Source organism: Python bivittatus, unplaced genomic scaffold (genome assembly GCF_059951505.1).
Source record: "Python bivittatus isolate LINGU-HERP-01145 unplaced genomic scaffold, Pbiv_v1 ctg000440_np1212, whole genome shotgun sequence".
Lineage (NCBI taxonomy): Eukaryota > Metazoa > Chordata > Lepidosauria > Squamata > Pythonidae > Python > Python bivittatus.
In genome coordinates this window covers 2,492,645-2,509,384 of record NW_028277063.1, presented here as the reverse complement: position 1 = coordinate 2,509,384, position 16,740 = coordinate 2,492,645, and the positions used below count along the sequence as shown (strand labels likewise).

Genomic DNA, 16,740 nt, shown 5'->3' with positions numbered 1-16,740 from the left:
AGAGATTTTAAAGACTAGCATATTATATCTATAAAGTTTTCACCTCATGGATCTGTTGGATGAGTGGATCACGACCTATAGAAGCTTCTGTGATAATTTGGTAATATTTTAAATTGTCACAGGTATTTTTTACACAACTTACTGAACCATAATCCTAAAGCAAACAAATCACAGTATGGTTTAGTGCTATATGCAAGTCATTGCAATTTATAAACCATGGTGAATGGCTTAGCACTGTGTATTAACACAACCCCAATGGTTTATTTAAGAAACTATAGTTGACCAATGGAATAGTATGATGGGTGAACCCAATCTTTGATAATAGCAAGTCTGCAATGATTTGTCTTTGAGTATTATATAGAGCAATGTTTCTCAACCTTGGTGACTTGAAGATGTGTGGACTTCAACTCCCTGCTCCTGGCTGGGGAATTCTGGGAGTGGAAGTCCACACATCTTCAAGTCGCCAAGGTTGAGAAACACTGGTATAGAGATTTAACAGGCCAAAATGTACAGTCTTAAGTGGAAATATTATTAAGGAGAGATCCAAGAGTAGTCATCAAATATCGATAGGGTTGTCATGACGGTGATAGGATCTGATTCATTCCCATTTGTTTAGAAACTATGGACAAAGGATAGAAATTACTAAGATACAAATGTTGGCACTAGGAGAAATCGCAAATTAGGAACTGAGTGGTTTAAAAACTTTGATGAAGAATGCTGTGCTTCAGTGATTCTAATATACAGTATATATATTAGAGGTGGGTAACTTGAGGTCTCAGGATTACATACAGCCCAAGCGCTTTTCTATGACTCTTGGAATTAGGTTTTCTATCATATTGAGCCAGATACCCCAGGAGAATTAAGTATAAGTCCGCTGTGGGCCCTTGGGCCCCTTTTAAAATGTTAAAAGCATATCTCAATCCCCAGAAAATGCCTGCCACCAACTTACATTTTTAGATACCTAGAGGAATTTAGAAAAAATCCTAACCACATGATTAAATTGCCACTGTCCTCTAACACACCTTTGCATGTATTTGTTTTATATCAAAGAACTCATAAATCTATCACAATGCATCAGATCAATCTAGTTTCTAAATACTAAGGTGTGCATGACACAGCTTTCCCCAGCCAGGTGAATTGGAGTGATCACTGCAGTCATTCTGGGAATTGTGGTCCGGTACCTGGAAGGCACCAAGTTGGGGAAGGTTGTTGTAGGACACTGTGAATTTTGAATATACCATGTATGTTGTCACAGAATGCATCAAAATAAGGAAGCTGAGACTCTAGGGCAGTGTTTTTCAAACTTGGCAACTTTAAGATGCGTGGACTTCCACTCCCAGAATTCCCCAGCCAGCAGGGAGCAGGGAGTTGACGTCCACACACCTTAAAGTTGCCAAGGTTGAGAAATAGTGGTTTAGGGAAAAAAAGAACTAAGCAGAGGGTCATGAGCTCCAGTACATTTGCTTATAATTTAGTAAGGAAAAATACTGCACCAATGAGGAGGAGGAACTATTCCTATGCATGGAAAGGCAGGCTTGCTGGAACACCAGGTGGAGATCAAGAGGCCCCAAACCACACCTGTGATGCTTATTGCTGCAATCTTCAGCTTATCTGCAGCAATAGGCTATGATCCAGCTCACCATGGCAACCTGCAAGGCCTGGGTTGTGATGTTAGTTACCATGGCAGCACTGCTACTCTTTTCCCAGATTCATCCTCCAGCCCCTCCCCAGAAAGAGTCCATAGCAGCTGAGAAATAATCAGCAGGAAACTTTAATTAACAAGGCAGTTTTGGAACAGACAACAAGTCGAGCAGGGTTCTTATAAGAAGTGGCAGAGTTCTGTTTTTCTGGTCAAAGCCAAGCAAGGCCCAAGGAAAACAAGAGGGCAAGGGTTTGCTCATCAAAGCTCAGAGCTTCTTGTTTCATAGGTCATAGTATGCAAACTAAGCAAATTCAAGGGCATATAATTGAAAATCACAAGGCCAAAGCAGTAGAGTTCTTAGGAAGCAAAAATGAACAAGCCCAGAAAAGTCAAAGTATATCAAATCAACTACAATAGCATTTAAGAATAATGTTATCAAGGAGCAGTCTTCCTAAGTTGAGGAGGTCAAAGAGCCCATATCCAAGGAACTGAGCTGGATCATCAAAAGAGCCTATTGAGGAGGTCAAAATTCAAAGTTCATGTCAAAAGGTTCATGAAGTCCAAAGAGATGGGTCAGAATTCAGAGCATTATGATCCTGTCAGGGACAGCAGCAGTTCAAGTGATCCATTGGGTGTTCAACTGGCTTCCTCAGAGTCTAGGACTTTGACATGGGTGAAGGGGAAGTGCCCACGGCGCCCATTCAGCTCTCCCTCCCATTGGCCGTTGACATTCATCTTGGTGACTGCAATCAGATCACCCACCTGTGGAGTATCACAAGACACAAAACCAAGATCAGAAGACCACCCACCTTTCTCAGTATCTCAACCTTTTCCAACTTCTGTGCTGGAACTATAACTCGTGGAACACACAGCCAAACAACTCCCACAACAGTCGTGTCAACTGTTGGGCATCAAGCTGGTGAAGAATGACCTATTTTCCCCAACACCTGACAGATGAAGTTTTTTACCTTCCTTTAGCTGTCATCTCAAATGAGGAATAGGTTCAAGGCTACCACATTACCAATTTGCAGAAATACTAGGATGAAGGAACTGGATTGCTAGGTATGACAGAATCCAAGCATTTTCAGTTTATTATGATTTTTAAGCTCCCCTCCCTGCACATCCCCCTGGTCCCATGAAATAGCTTGAGAATTGCAATGGACTCAGTAAGAGCATGGATAGAAGTCTGTATCCTGCACAGCCCTCCCACCTTCTCTTTTCATACCCCTAATGTTGCCTTTTTCTTCCACCACCAAAGTTGCTCTACAACTATCCAACATTTTGCTGAATAATCCTCCCATCAGCATATTTTGCATTTTTTTTCTGACAACATTATTATAACTTCTAGAGGTAAAGAGGAGGCAGGCCATTATCCCATGCCTCCTGGCAACAAAAGAAACATTGCTCAATATTCAGCATTAATCTACAGCATCACTGCTACTGGTCATAAATCCCCAACTCATCCATTCACATATGCACACAATAACCAGATATTTGTTCACCCCACCACCGTCCATAATCAAGATTATCTGGTCAGTATTTAAAGCATTTATTTCTATTGTTTTGGTGACTTGCCTCAAAGGCCAATGCTGTTTTGTCACTGGCACCAGGCACCCTTCGCTGCACTGCTCTGGCTATTACAGGAGCATGTCGGGGGGCGCCATGGCTGCTGGGATGAGCATATGGACAAGGCTGGACATATGGCACAGGTATCATACCCACACGCCCATCGGCACGCTGAGCTGTCCACCACTGCTCTTCTGGCTTGGCCAAAACTCGCAAAGGCTCCCCTTTGGTGAAGGGAAGGTCTTCCTGGTCACGGCCAACAAAGTCATAGAGGGCACGGACCCACTCGCCAGCAGGAGGTGGCTGGGCAGAGGAAGGGGCTACAACCCGTCCCATGGGGGCTACCAGGGTAGTAGTGTCCAGGTAATGCAGGCGGTAGAAGTCTAAAAGAGCTGGAAAACCATCAAACTCATGCTCCCCAATCCGTAGACGCCCAGGGAGACTGTTTATGATGTAGTGTGACACCTGAAAGAGACAGAATGGCAAAGAAGCATAAGCTTGCTATCCCAAACCTTCATCAGATTCATAGGAAAGAACAATCAACCTTCCCCAACTGGGATGTCCTCTAGATGCGTGAACTTCAAATCCCAGATGCCCCAGTGCTAAGTATTCTGGACACTAAAGTTCACACATCTAAAAGTCATACTCCTCAATGCATCAGGAACTCCCTGTTAACTCTCCAACAGAGCCTTTTCCACCTCCACATTCCTTTTTCTCCACCAGATAATAGGATTATAGAGAAATCACCTTGGAGTTTTCACTGACGGAGAGCACGTAGTCACCAGGGCATGTAGTACTGTCCCGTACCAGAAAGGTTCCATGACGGTGTCCCTGGAGACATGCAGCTGCTTCCTGCCGACTCAGAGCTCCCATATACCATTCATGGGCATCCCCAAAAGCAGACATGGCTTGGGGGAACATTGAAGGGTGGAAAAACCCACCACTCTCTTTCTGAATGTTATTCCTAAAAAAACCTGATAAGATTTGCTCCAGTACTTAACAACACCGTTTGAAAGGAAGTTACCCTGTTGAATGTTGACATTGGAGTATTGCTTCTTTCAGTAGTTTAGTAGGACTTTTAAATAATCAGATGCGTAATCCTGCAAGTGAACAGGATTTCTCTTTATATAGTTCCACCCCAAAATCTTACAGCCTAAGATCTATTATTCAAACTTGGTATCTCCTGAGAGTATCCACAGCTTCTTTCCCACACACTTCCACACAACAGCAATATTTTCCCGGAACAAGAAAAGCAATGTCTCAGGACTGTAAATAAAGTTTCTGCAATCAAATTCTTATAATTAATGGGAAGCGAAGAGTTATGAAGTCTCTATATCTTTCCCAGATTGAATATAATGGAATAGGAGGGGTACAATTTCAACAATAATAAATCACTTTATGCTTACAATCAACCTGACTAAAAGTTAACCAGCTACTCAAAGGTAACTTCTATCAAAAAACATCAACATACAATACAATCATATAAGTAGTATATTTACATAGGAATCAATATAGTGTCTTTGATATCCAGATAAAATTAAGAGAATAAATTGAATAACCTACAAAACCTCCACTCCATTTAAATTAACATGAAGCATTATATGAGATATCAGCAGCTCAAAAAAATATAACAGGGTGCTCCCATTTTAAAGTCAAATTTGGAGGAATCTCTCTTTTCAAAGTCCTAATTTTTCACAGACAAAGCTGGCATGGTTCACAGGCACCTAAATGAAAAGGATTATCTTCTACAGAATCATAAACCCATCATAGGAAAGAATTTCTATGCCCATGTAGCCTTTAACCCACAAAAGCCTTCAAAGGGATCCGCCACAGATCCACTTAGTCCTCCGCCCTCCATCCTTCTATTACCAGGTCGTCCTCTGGAGACCACTACCGCACCCCAATTAACAGCTGCTTCTTCTGAGCTAATTAAAAATATTTCCCCAAGGCCTCTTGCACATCAGAAATTGGCCCGCCTTCTCTCCCCCACAAGCCCCACTGCAGCAGGGGGAAAATAAACCCTCGCCCCCGAGTCGCCCACCTCCCTAAATGGGGAGCATCCCACATGATGCCATCTAGCTCTCCCTCCGAACCCGGTCGCGCTACCCCTCCGCCCGTAGCTCCGCCAGGCAAAGAGACCCCGAATTCCCCATTTTATCTGCACCCGCCCGGCGACTCCTCTACCCCGGCATCGCAGCCCCGTAACTCTCCGATGCAACCCGTGAGAGCCTCTTTCTCCCAGGACATCCTCCGAATCAGCGGAGCGCCCTGCAAAGGCTCCCCCGCCAGAACTCCACAATAAAGCCCCGTCGCCCTCGGCTGCACATCTCCCCGCTTTCCCTCCTCTCCGGCCGGGTGACGCGGCAGGGCCGGTCGCCAGCTCGCCCGCTGCACCCCCGTTCAGCACCCCCCTCCCTCCCCGGAGCCCCCCCGCGGCCTCGCGCCCATCGCTCTGGCCCTGCCCTCGGAAAGCCCGGGAGTCCTGGCTGGCAGCCGCCCCGCCCCTGCCTGAGAGCGCTGCCCGCAATCCGGATTGCAGCTGCCGAAAGGCTGATGGGAAAGTGACGCACCCTCCGCCTCCCCCTTTCAACCGGGGGTGGGGCAGCCATCTTGAGGGTTGGCAAAGTGGCCTGGGGAGCCTCAGGGAAGAGGCTGCCACCATCTTGGCTGTGGGAATGTCCTTCCACTCCGAGGTGGAGGCTGCTGTCGAGCTGGGAGGGGTTTGTGGCTGCAAGGATGGGGTTGTGTGTGTGTGTGTGTTAGACTTCTTTTGTGCGGGCTCTCTCAGCAACCTGGCTCCCGCTTTTTGCTATTAATTCGTCTTAATCTTTGCTAGGTGGGAGTAATCAGTGAGATAGCTAGAAATAGAGGTATAATTATGAAGAGATGTTTCCAATAGGCAGGGACACAATTCTGAACCCAAGGCCTGAGCGTTGTACTAAATTGTTGGAAAGTTTCATAGATAAATGAAAATACATCGTTTTTTAAACCTGTAAATATTAACAAAACAGTCAACTCAGCCATGATTTGCTCATCAAAAGGCAACAGTTAAGATTAACTTTATTGTGCAGTGGTGTCCACAGGATGGGTAAAAAAACTCAAAATAGTGGCTATGGCTATACAAAGCCTTGCCCCTTTTTAGTGCCAAATACATTAAAAGAACAGGGTTGTGATCACATTGTTGTGACCACCATCTTGACTTTTTTTGACTCCTCCCACTGATGCCCCTGTTGTTGACTATCGTATGGAAAGGTGCAAAGAGGTTCTTTAGGATACCTCAGTGCTCCTTGATGTTCTAACTTCTCCAGAGGCCCAGAGCACTAGAAACAAATGCCAGTTGCAAGTTTTATAATTCACTTTCAGATGGCCGACCTTATCTAAGCTAATATCCTGAGAAAGGTCGGGCCTAGTCAGGACTTGGATGAGAGACCTCCAGGAATGACCTCCAGGATGTAGCCTAAACTAAGGGAGAAGTCAGAAGAAGGCAAACTAATTCTGTTGCTGAGAAAAGGAAGTCATAACTATGTTGCCACCAGAAGTAGAACTTGATTTAAAAGTATCTTTATTTTCTGAACTAAAGGCTTTAATCCTGTGGCTGAATCCATAGAGTGAACGGCTGGATGTCTGAAGTTTGTCTCTCAGAGGTCCACTGTTCAAAAGCTGGAACTGAGGATCTGAAAAATCTAGCAGGGAATATTTTCTACTGTGATCCATTTATTCCTAAAAAAACAATTTTGAGCTAGAAGTATCTTCCTTCCTTCCCTCCCTCCCTCCATAATGGTTATAGCTATTTGAGCTTTATAGTCTCTGATCTATACTGTCTCTCAGGTCTCCTTTGCAAGGTCAGTGATTGTGTATCTTAGGGGAGAGACCATGACCATCTTATGGTCTGCTCAGGGTTTTAACTTTTCTTGTCTATTTTTTCCCACTGGAGATTCTCTTGAGATGCTGTTTGTAATTTTCACATTTCTCTATTTTTATCTCCACCCTTGATGTTTAGCATGTGAATACTTAAAATTAGAAATTTTTTTTACCTTGTTCACTTTTTTAAAAAAGAAAGTGAAATTTGTGTAAACCTTGTGAAATGTATATGTCTCCCAAAGGAGGAAAGGGGGACAGATTTCCCTAGTTTCACCTTGCACACTACAGAATCAGAACAAGGTGTTGTATAATTTATGTCATTTTTACCAGCTTGATTTTCCTGTTAATTTGCCAATAAGGTTTACAGGCTCTGGGACCCCCATCTATCTCACAGGTGAGGGTTAAAAGGGTGGTGGCAGCTGTAATTACCAAGTGGCTGCACCAAGTCAAGATGGCAGGGCCAGAGTATATAGAACTAGTTGGCTTTTAGGAGTAGAGGATTAAGATTTCTAATCATCACCCCACGGGCTCAACCCTCTAGCTAAATCTTCTCTCTCTCTTTCATGCACACCATTACAGTATTTATATTCTTGCTCAGTCTAGCTGGCTAATGGTATGATTTAGTTCTGAAAGAAACCTTTTTCTGTGTAAAGGCGCCAAGTATTACTTTACTATTATTTATTTTATTTAAAAGATTTATATGGCTGCCCATCTTGGGAAACACAACTCTGGGGAGCTAAAAGTAATAAAAAACACAACAATAAAACAATACAATGAACCAGAAAAACCAGATGCCTGATCCAACAACTACCTCCATCCAGCTATACAGGTCCCCGGGCTCCAACCTTGCTATTCCAGCGCCTGGGGGAAAAGCCAGATCTTAACAGCTTTCCAAAAGGTTAAGAGGGTGGGGAGCCTGCCGGATCTTAAGGAGAAGGGGGTTCCATAGTTACAGTTCTCATCCACTTTCATAATTTTGAACAAGGTTAACAATTTCAGTTTGGTACTACCGTGATTTTTGTCTTCATAGTTTTGTTTATTCAAGAAACTGTAGTGAAGCTTACCTGTGGTATGAACACAACCACATCAGTTTGTTTCCTTATAATCGCTTATCTTTCCTGCCATAATAAAAAGGGCCACCATCACAATTCAATGGGCTTTTTAAAAGCCTTGTGTATAAGATCATCTAAGCACAAATGTTTAGGCTTAATTATGTCAGTCTGTGGGAGGCACATTATAGCAGCAATCTTTTAAATCCGTTAAGACCAAAGGCCCTCAAACCTTAATCCCCAATTCATTACATATTTGCACTGATTTTGCCCATTGCCCCACAGATTGTTTTGCCCTCGAGTCATTTGCAGATCATCCCCACTCAGATAAGCATGCATTTTCCCTTAATTCCATATGTATGTGCGCATAAATAAACGTGCTGAAGAGATGACGGTATTTTCCTTGTTGATACTTCTGTACTGATCTTAAGAATGTGCGTGTGTGTGCGCATGTGTGTGCACATATGTATATAGCAGCTCATTTGATGCTGTGTACTGATATTTTGAGTCAAGAATCGTAGTTTTGGAGAGCAACGTTTGAACTGGTCAAAGAATTCTGACTATACTACTGTACAAAGATTGTGATCAAGATAGCACTCTCCTTAATTTGTTTACCTACATGAGGGACAGTATTATGCAGTTATAGATATGTGAGCTGGGTTTTCTGGACCCTTGCACAAATAGATAAATAGCCCTAGGCAGCTTGGTATAATAGCATGAGGCTTCAAAGAGAACTTGGCCCAGGTGCTACATAAAAAAGGAACCTCACTATCTTTCACAGTACAATAAAAGACAGATCAAGACAACTTTTAATAGCTGGTGTGATACAGAGTAGCAGGCAGGGGCAAGGGGAGGGGATAGAGCTTGGAATTGCTGCTCGGGTATGAAGCTGACTGGGTGAACCTTAGGCACATCCCTTTCAACCCATCCTTCCTCTTTAAATGCAACTCTTAAGTTCCCTGGCAGGGAAAGATGGGATAAAATATAAATTTCCTCTGTGGAGTCCTTGGGGTTCTCTGAGCTTGGTTCTTTTCTTGTAAATGTTTCATTACCCGGCTAGGTAACATTTGCAAGAAGACAACCAAGCTCAGAGAACCCCAAGGACTCCACAGTTCAACCCTGAGCTACACATATTCACCTCTATTGATAAATTTCCTCTTTAAACTTGTTAAAAAATGAACTAGTTCACATATCCTGTAAAGCCATGGCTTCATAATGTGAAGATTCAGCCAACGTTTACTCACTTGTGTGGGAGTGCACAAACACTTCCAGTTATTTCCTTATATGTATATCTGCTGCCTTGACTTCCAAGATAGGGGTTCAGCTGCACATCCGCAAGAATCAGTCGTTTCAAAATTGCTGACTGCTTATTTATACCACAAACAATACTCACTCAGGCTTCCAGATTGCAACTAATAAGATCATTTAGGCAAGGAAAACGTTTGTGACCAAGAGAACAGGGAAGAATGCATTGGCTGAACAATGGCTGAATAACAGTTGAGTAAAACTGAATAATCACATCTGCTTATCTTCTTTTAGCCCTTCAAATACAAATTTGACTGGCAAAGTGCATATGAATAACTAAACATTTCCATAAAACTGGCACCCAAACTCCTCACTGCTGTTTGCATTCATATACATTTATATCTACATCGCTTTACTGGTCTTCTAATGCATATACATACATGAGACAACCCAGCTAATTAGACAACTTAGCTAATACATTAGACAACTTAATGTATATACATACATTAGACAATTAGAGGATAGACAACTGAGTTTATTATAAAATGCAACAGTTCATATAAAATATGGTATCAAACAAGCATTATAAAAATCAAGAGCAATTATAAAAATCAACCATTAAAAAGAAATGCCAAGTATCAAGTCTCTTGGCATCAGAAAAGTTAATTTTGCCAATGTGAGAAACAGTTTATTTCATTATCCATCACTTGCAGTCTCCTATATTTTTCCGCACACTCAGATACAATTCCCTTTCATTTAGAGAGGTAACATCCCTTAACGCAATTTGATCTCAAAACAAATACAGTTGATATTTTGGCAGTCTGGGGGCTGGTATGTACAGGCACAATCACAGAGTGGGCACAGGCGTGGAAAGGAGCAACTTCCTGGTTCCAAGCCCTGTTGGGATGGGAAAAATCATGTTTTTTTTTAAAGAAGAAAAAAAATACATAAAAGTGGTTTAACAAAAAAATGAAAAAAATACAAGAAAGAGAAAAAAAAGTGTTAATATATCATTGTAACAATAAACAATTTTAATTCTATATATACATCTAATATAAATATTATTCAAGTACATATATATATTTTAATAGATTTATATGACTATCATGGTTTTTTTTAACCTACTGTATTTTGTATAAATGAGTCCCATATTTCATTATACTTGTCCATACAAAGTCTAGGTCTATAGGCAATCCACTCATAAGTGGCAAGTGCAACCAGGTCTTCAATCCATTGAGTGAATGGGGCCATACATTCATCTTTCCAGTGCTCCAATATCAGTCTTTTGGCCATAGAAAGGGCATGGAAAATCCATTTAACGTTGTCCAGATGTCAAATTCCATGTACTAGGTATATAGTTCAAAATAATATTATCCTCTGAAAATTTTAGCTTTTGTCAAACAATCATATTTATATAGTCCACTACTTTCTCCCAAAACTTGGTAAGTATAGGACATTGTAGAAACATATGCTTTAAAGAGGCATTGTCCTTATTACATCTCCAACAAAATGCTGTTTTTGACAATCCTTTTCTATACAAACATAGTGGAGTCCACTAATTTCTAAGTATTATTTTTTGTTATGTAAGTCGTGGTTTAGGTTTTTTAGTTTTAAAGGATTTAACAAGTTGTTCTAATATCTGAGGTGTCTCAGAAGCTGAAAATGCTGTTGGTTCAAACAATGTTGTTAACAAACGTTGTAGCTGTAAATATTGTCATTGGGTTACATCTGATAGATGATATTTATCTCTCAAGACAGAGTATGTTAAAAATTCATCTTCATCATCTATCAATTGGTCCAAAGTCAATATCCCTGCTTCCATCCAATTTTTCTGTATAACCATCTGTTTCCCAGTTTTTAAAGTTGGGTTTCCCCATAAAGTCAAATTAAAAAGAGTCAAATCTTTTTTATAAGACACTATTTCATTAGTTAGGAAGCTATGAAATTGTTTCCAGAGAGTTTTAGTATATTTAGATCCTAATACTGTCCATCCGACCAAAGGTGTTATATACAGTATGTATATTCCAAAGTTGCCCAAATCGGAAAATTAACACCACTTGTTGGCTTCCAGTATTTAATACTTGACAGTACGTAAGCATGATGCTATAGCTCCAGATTCAGAAGACCGAATCCTCCCTCATTAATTGATAATTTCATTTTCTGTAAAGATATTCTCGGGAATTGAAGAACCCCATAGAAATGTTCTAAACAAATTATTTATTTTCTGAAAATATTTTCCAGATATAAAACCTGGAATTCCTCTCAGAATATAAATTAATCTGGGAATAATGTTCATTTTGAGAGCGTTCACCTTTCCTCAAAGGGCAAGGTTTAATTTTCACCTACAGGTAATCCTCACTTAATGACTGTTCGTTTAATGACAGTTTAAAGTTACAACAGCCTCAGAAAAAGTGCTTTACAACCTGTACTCGCACTTATGACTGGTGCAAGCCATCACACCACCCCTGCAGTCATGTGATCGCAATTTGCGACCTTTTTTACGACAGCTGTTAAGTGAATCACTGTAGTTATTAAGTGAATCACGTGGTCGTTAAGCGAATTCCAGCAAAAAAGTCCATTAGGGAAGTTGGATTAGCTTAACGACCACGTGGTTCACTTAACAACTGTGGTGATTCACTTAATGACCATTGTAAAAATGGTTGTAAAATCAGGTCCAGTCACATGATGACTTAATGACTGTCCCACTTAACAACCAATTTTCTGGTCCCTATTGTGGTAGTTAAGTGAGGACTACCTGTACTGGCATCAATTCCGATTTGGACTACTTAACAGAGCATTCTGCTATTTTACTAAAGGCATCTATCCTTGCATCTGTCAGGTTCGGTCAGCACGGGGCTTCGGGGAAGCTCGTAGCCAGCGAACTCCACCGGCGGCAGCTAGCGAGGAAAAGAGGAACTGAAAGCGCCGCTAATTAACGGGCCACCTGCGCCCAGCCAAACAGGAAAACCGCAGCGGAAGCGTTTAACTATAAACTGATAACGGCGCGAGCCAACAATGAACGGGGCCGCAGGCAGCGAAACAAGATCGCGCGCAGCACAGAACCCTCGGGCTTGCACGTAACGGGGAGGGACCAACCCAGCCGGAGGGGGACTGGCAATCAAGGACAATGGACTCTGACCGACCCTGCCATCATGAACGATCAGGGGGGACTTTGGGGGGCCTAATAGCCCACAGCCGCAACGCGATCACGAGGCGGGAAAAAGCGCGGGAAGGGGGGAATATAACAAGTGATGCAATTGTACCAAGCCAGTCCTGGCTTTGCTTGTGACTACTACGTTACGCATGAGTAAACCTTCTTTGTGAACCACACGTGTCACGAGAGTTTCTCTGTCGAACGGGGCAAATCTCACAGCATCAACACTGGAATAGTAGTGTGAGGATTAGAAGTAAACAAAAGAATGTATGCAAATAAAACCAATTCATGTTCAACTGAGTTGTGTGCTACTCTATAGATCTCCCTGTGTTGTCTACTAGCCCAAGCCAAGGGTTCCACACAAACGTTAAAAAGAAAGGGTGAAAGTGGATATCCTTGTCTAGTTCCTCTAAATAGTGGAAAAGTAGGGGAAAACACACCATTAACCTTTATTTTGGATGTGGGTGACTCATATAATATCTTAATCCATTCTGTAAACTCCAAAGGAAATCCAAATCTATTTAATATGGCAAACATATACTCTTTATGTATTTTGTCAAAGGTTTTTTCAGCATCTAATGATAAAATTACAAATTGATATTTGCATTTATTCAAGCCTATAACTAACCTAATGCTGTCTGCTGCTTGCCTAGTTTTTATAAACCATGCTTGATCATTCTTAATAACAAACAATGTCACTTGCTGTAATCTATTTGCTAACACTGCTGTTAAAATCTCTGTGTCGACATTAATCAATGAGATTGGATGATAATTAGCACACTGAGTATGATCTTTACCTGCTTTTGGTATAACTGTAATATAAACCTGATTAAATGTTGGTGATAAAACTCCCTTATCTAGGAGGCTTCTGTCTTCTCTAGTCAGAAATCTAGGGGCATATTTGCAGTATGACTGTGTATTCTTGGATAGTCTGGTTCTATAATAAAATGAGGGCCACCCAGCAATACAGGTAGTCCTCGCTTAACAATGGTAATTGGGACTGGCAACTCCATCGCTAAGCAACAGTCGTAAAGTGTGACATCATATGACCATGCCAACTTACAACAGCAGTTGCGGCAGTCCCAGTTGCTGTCGTTAGGCAAATCCTGTGCAGTTGCAGCATCCCGTGGTGACATAACCGCCATTTACAACCTCCTGCCGGCTTCCCCATTGACTTTGCTTGTCAGAAGCTGTCAGCAAAGGTTGCAAATGATGATCACATGACCGCAGAGATGCTGCAACTATGAGGACCTATCATAAGTCCCTCTTGTGCAGTGCCATTGTAACTTTGAACAGTTGTTGAATGAGTGGTCGTTCAACGAGGACTATCTGTATGGCCAAATAAAGCTGCTTCCCAGTCTAAATCTAACAGCAGCCTTACCCTTCAGATATTGTCTTGGCCAAAACCCAGAAAAAACAAAATGTTCAAGGTTTCAGTTCTACTGACCCACAGCACACCTGGAACAGTTTTGCAAAACTTCAAAGACACAATGTGTTGTTTCAGGTTGGACCATGGACACCCCTAGTATTTGCTAAAGGTTGGCATTCAACACAGCCCTAACAATTGTTTATCTAAACCAGCTACTATATTACTCTAGAGAAAAAAGGAAGTTGAGAAAACTCACATTAGCACAAGAACAGCAGTGATCTAAACAACGGGCTGGAGAGGGAAGGGCGCAGTCACATGACTCGGCACAAGCCATACAGCATTCACACACACTTGGCCAAGACCGCTTTTCGCAGGAACAGCAATTGGCACAAAAGCCTCTGGCCTGAGAAACAGTATTAAAAAACAAAACAAGATATAGCTTAATCACCAAAGAGCTAAGTGGAGAAGCAATTCCATCGCTATTGTTTCTCACTGGTCAAAGCTCCTATAATTTACTTCTTCGATTTAATATTGCAAGCAATCCATAAGTGTCTAAGCAGCATCAATACATGTAAAAGGAAAGCTAAGGTAAGACAAAGTAAAGTAACAGTGGAAAACAGATCTAACGATATGGAATAATATAGGCAATCTGTGTTAATAACGATCCAGTCTGTATTTCACAAGATTAGTGATTAAATTCACTGTTTTTGTTTGTTTCCTAAAGGGAACAAACTGTAATACACTGCTGAAATAATAGCAGTGTTAATATGGAAACTCGTTCAAATCTTATTTATTCTTTCATCTCCAAATCCCCAACTGCTGACTGTCTCTATCCCTTCTCCCAGTTACCAGTAGGCACTGTCTGAGGACCAGGACCAGAATGAGGAGTAGCAGGTAGGAACCAACAACCAAGAAAACGATGGCAGGGAGGGGCAGGAACAAGGTGGCAGCAAAAGGGAGATCTGGTGGAGGATTCAGCGATGGAGTCTGTAAGATGGAAAAAGTCAAAGGCAGGTTGACAGCAGGAGTGGTGAGGAGTAAAGGGGCATAAATGGAGTTGCATGCAAGACCACTGAAGTCCAGTATCTGACTTTGCTAAGCCTCAACTAAATATTAACAAATCAGGAAGCTCTGACTGGAAGTCTTTATACCAAAGGCATAGCTCCTCTAATCCTTACAAGGTTGGGAGTCAGGTGACCTTTTAACTTAATGCACCAGCCATATAGCAAATACAATCAAATAGCATATGGCAAATACTACCATATGTTTAGTGCATTTTGTGCTATATGTTAAATATATGAGATAGTTGTCAAATGCTTAAAACTGAGATTTTTTCACAACCATTGATATTCCAAATTCAAAATGCTTGGGTTTGAACTCTGGGCTTCTAAGATAACTGATCTGTAAGTACATTTATCAAACCCAATTCCATTCCTATGGAGAGCCAGGAGAGGGGAATCACTGAACAGCTTGAATAGAGATCTAAAATAGATGATATACTTACTGCCATTCCTCAGCTGGGAAAGGAGTCTGAAGGCTCCATAGATGTGAAAGAGCCTTAAGAGAAGAATACTGTCAATAAATTGCACTACATAAGCACAAAAAGCAGTCAGGACTTATAAAGCAAAGCAGCTAAGCTCCTATTTTCACACACATTCTTTTCAAGCAGTATAAATTTAAAGAAATCCAAGACCTGTTCAAGAGCAAAGTTCCAAAGATCTTAGGCTATCATCTTTTTTGTAACTTCTATATGCACCTCAGACTTTCAGATTAACTAAGGACAATTAGCTAATGAATTTGTAATGAAGGTAAAAACCATTTTTCAGCTCTATTAAGATTGCAGGAACTGAAGTCAATAGTTGTCTTTATTGGGCTGTCTGCACAACTTCCCAACCCAAGTTGCTTTCCTGGTTGTGAATATTAAATAAAAGTTTCTCATCCTAGAACGGTGTTTTTCAAACTTGGCAACTTTAGGATGTGTGGACTTCAATTCCCAGAATTCCCCAGTGGGAGTTGAAGTCCACTTATCTTAAAGTTGCCAAGTTTGAAAAACACTGCCCTAGAAAGTAAGAAAGCATCCCTAAACCGAGCTTCCTCTCTCAACCTCCATAACATGTTAAATTCTTTTCCATTAATATTCACCCTAAGGAAGTTGCCCATCTTCCACCAAGCTGCTTAGTTAATATTTATAAGCGACGAGATTATGCGCTTCCGAGAGCCAACCAACAACCCGCAAGGGCTCCACCCTCCTATGAAGGCAACCAATTCCTATTTTCACAGTTCTCAGATTCTCCTCCCGCCAGATCTACTTTAGACCAAATGCCTTCCCGAATTTATCTGGGTCGCTCCCTCTCTCGGCCTAACCTCACAGGGTTGTTGCGAAGAAAAGGACGGAGTAAAACATAAAGCAGAAAAGCGAGATCTAAATCAATGTCGCGTTCCTCCGTCGCCAAGGAAACAAGCTCCGCTCCAGCGTTATGGCTAGCCCCTACGGGCTCCCATCGCATCCAAAATTCCTCAGGTCTTGTCGGCTCGCATAAGAGTTCAAGAGAACAAGTGACGTCATCGAAAATGCTTTTCGTATCACTTCTGGGTCATCCCGCATCTGAAGAAGAAGCCCCTTCCTCCACGTTCTGGCAGATATACGGCGACTGCCCCCGAAGTGACGTCATCGGGGAGCGGCACAAGGAGGATTTTTCCATCGATATAATAAAGCGGGGGGGATATTCCAATGTTTCTGTGGAATCAAAGTCTTTCCTATTCGTCGGCAGCATCAATTACGGACTAATTTCTCATACTGGTCTCGTCCAAACAAGTCTACCCAGCAACGAGTCTGCTCTGTGGCGGGCCATTG

At 41.8% G+C, this 16,740-nt stretch overlaps 2 protein-coding genes across 3 annotated transcripts; both read right to left on the bottom strand.

Annotated features, from left to right (window-relative positions):
- Positions 1-1,748: 1,748 nt before the first annotated feature.
- LOC103061256 (crk-like protein) lies at positions 1,749-5,612 on the bottom strand. The gene is made up of 3 exons (XM_007424322.3): positions 3,956-5,612; positions 3,218-3,673; positions 1,749-2,404 (listed from the first exon to the last, which is right to left on the bottom strand). Exons 1-3 carry the CDS (start codon positions 4,127-4,129, stop codon positions 2,279-2,281), a joined length of 756 nt encoding a protein of 251 aa, XP_007424384.1. The 5' UTR covers positions 4,130-5,612; the 3' UTR covers positions 1,749-2,278.
- A 3,836-nt stretch (positions 5,613-9,448) lies between these two features.
- On the bottom strand, positions 9,449-16,740 carry LOC148215700 (uncharacterized). Of its 2 annotated transcripts, none has more exons than XM_088142620.1 (5): positions 16,029-16,740; positions 15,391-15,443; positions 14,736-14,873; positions 14,143-14,289; positions 9,449-10,260 (listed from the first exon to the last, which is right to left on the bottom strand). In XM_088142620.1, exons 2-5 carry the CDS (start codon positions 15,394-15,396, stop codon positions 10,138-10,140), a joined length of 414 nt encoding a protein of 137 aa, XP_087998746.1. In that variant the 5' UTR covers positions 15,397-15,443; positions 16,029-16,740; the 3' UTR covers positions 9,449-10,137. The 2 variants fall into 2 exon arrangements, with proteins under 2 accessions (XP_087998746.1, XP_087998745.1); XM_088142619.1 differs by having other exon boundaries at positions 9,451-10,260; positions 16,251-16,739.

Bases quoted from the DNA above. Each gene is read 5' to 3' on its own strand.
- LOC103061256 (XM_007424322.3), bottom strand. From the start codon at position 4,129: ATGTTCCCCCAAGCCATGTCTGCTTTTGGGGATGCCCATGAATGGTAT. The intron at 3,674-3,955 runs GTGATTTCTCTA...TGTCTCTTTCAG, and splicing joins CCGTCAGTGAAAACTCCAAG to GTGTCACACTACATCATAAA. The intron at 2,405-3,217 runs GCAAGTCACCAA...GATACTCCACAG, and splicing joins AAACAGCATTGGCCTTTGAG to GTGGGTGATCTGATTGCAGT.
- LOC148215700 (XM_088142620.1), bottom strand. The intron at 14,290-14,735 runs GTAACTGGGAGA...ACTGTTTCTCAG, and splicing joins TCCTCAGACAGTGCCTACTG to GCCAGAGGCTTTTGTGCCAA. The intron at 10,261-14,142 runs GTGAGTTTTCTC...CCATCCCAACAG, and splicing joins ACTGCTGTTCTTGTGCTAAT to GGCTTGGAACCAGGAAGTTG.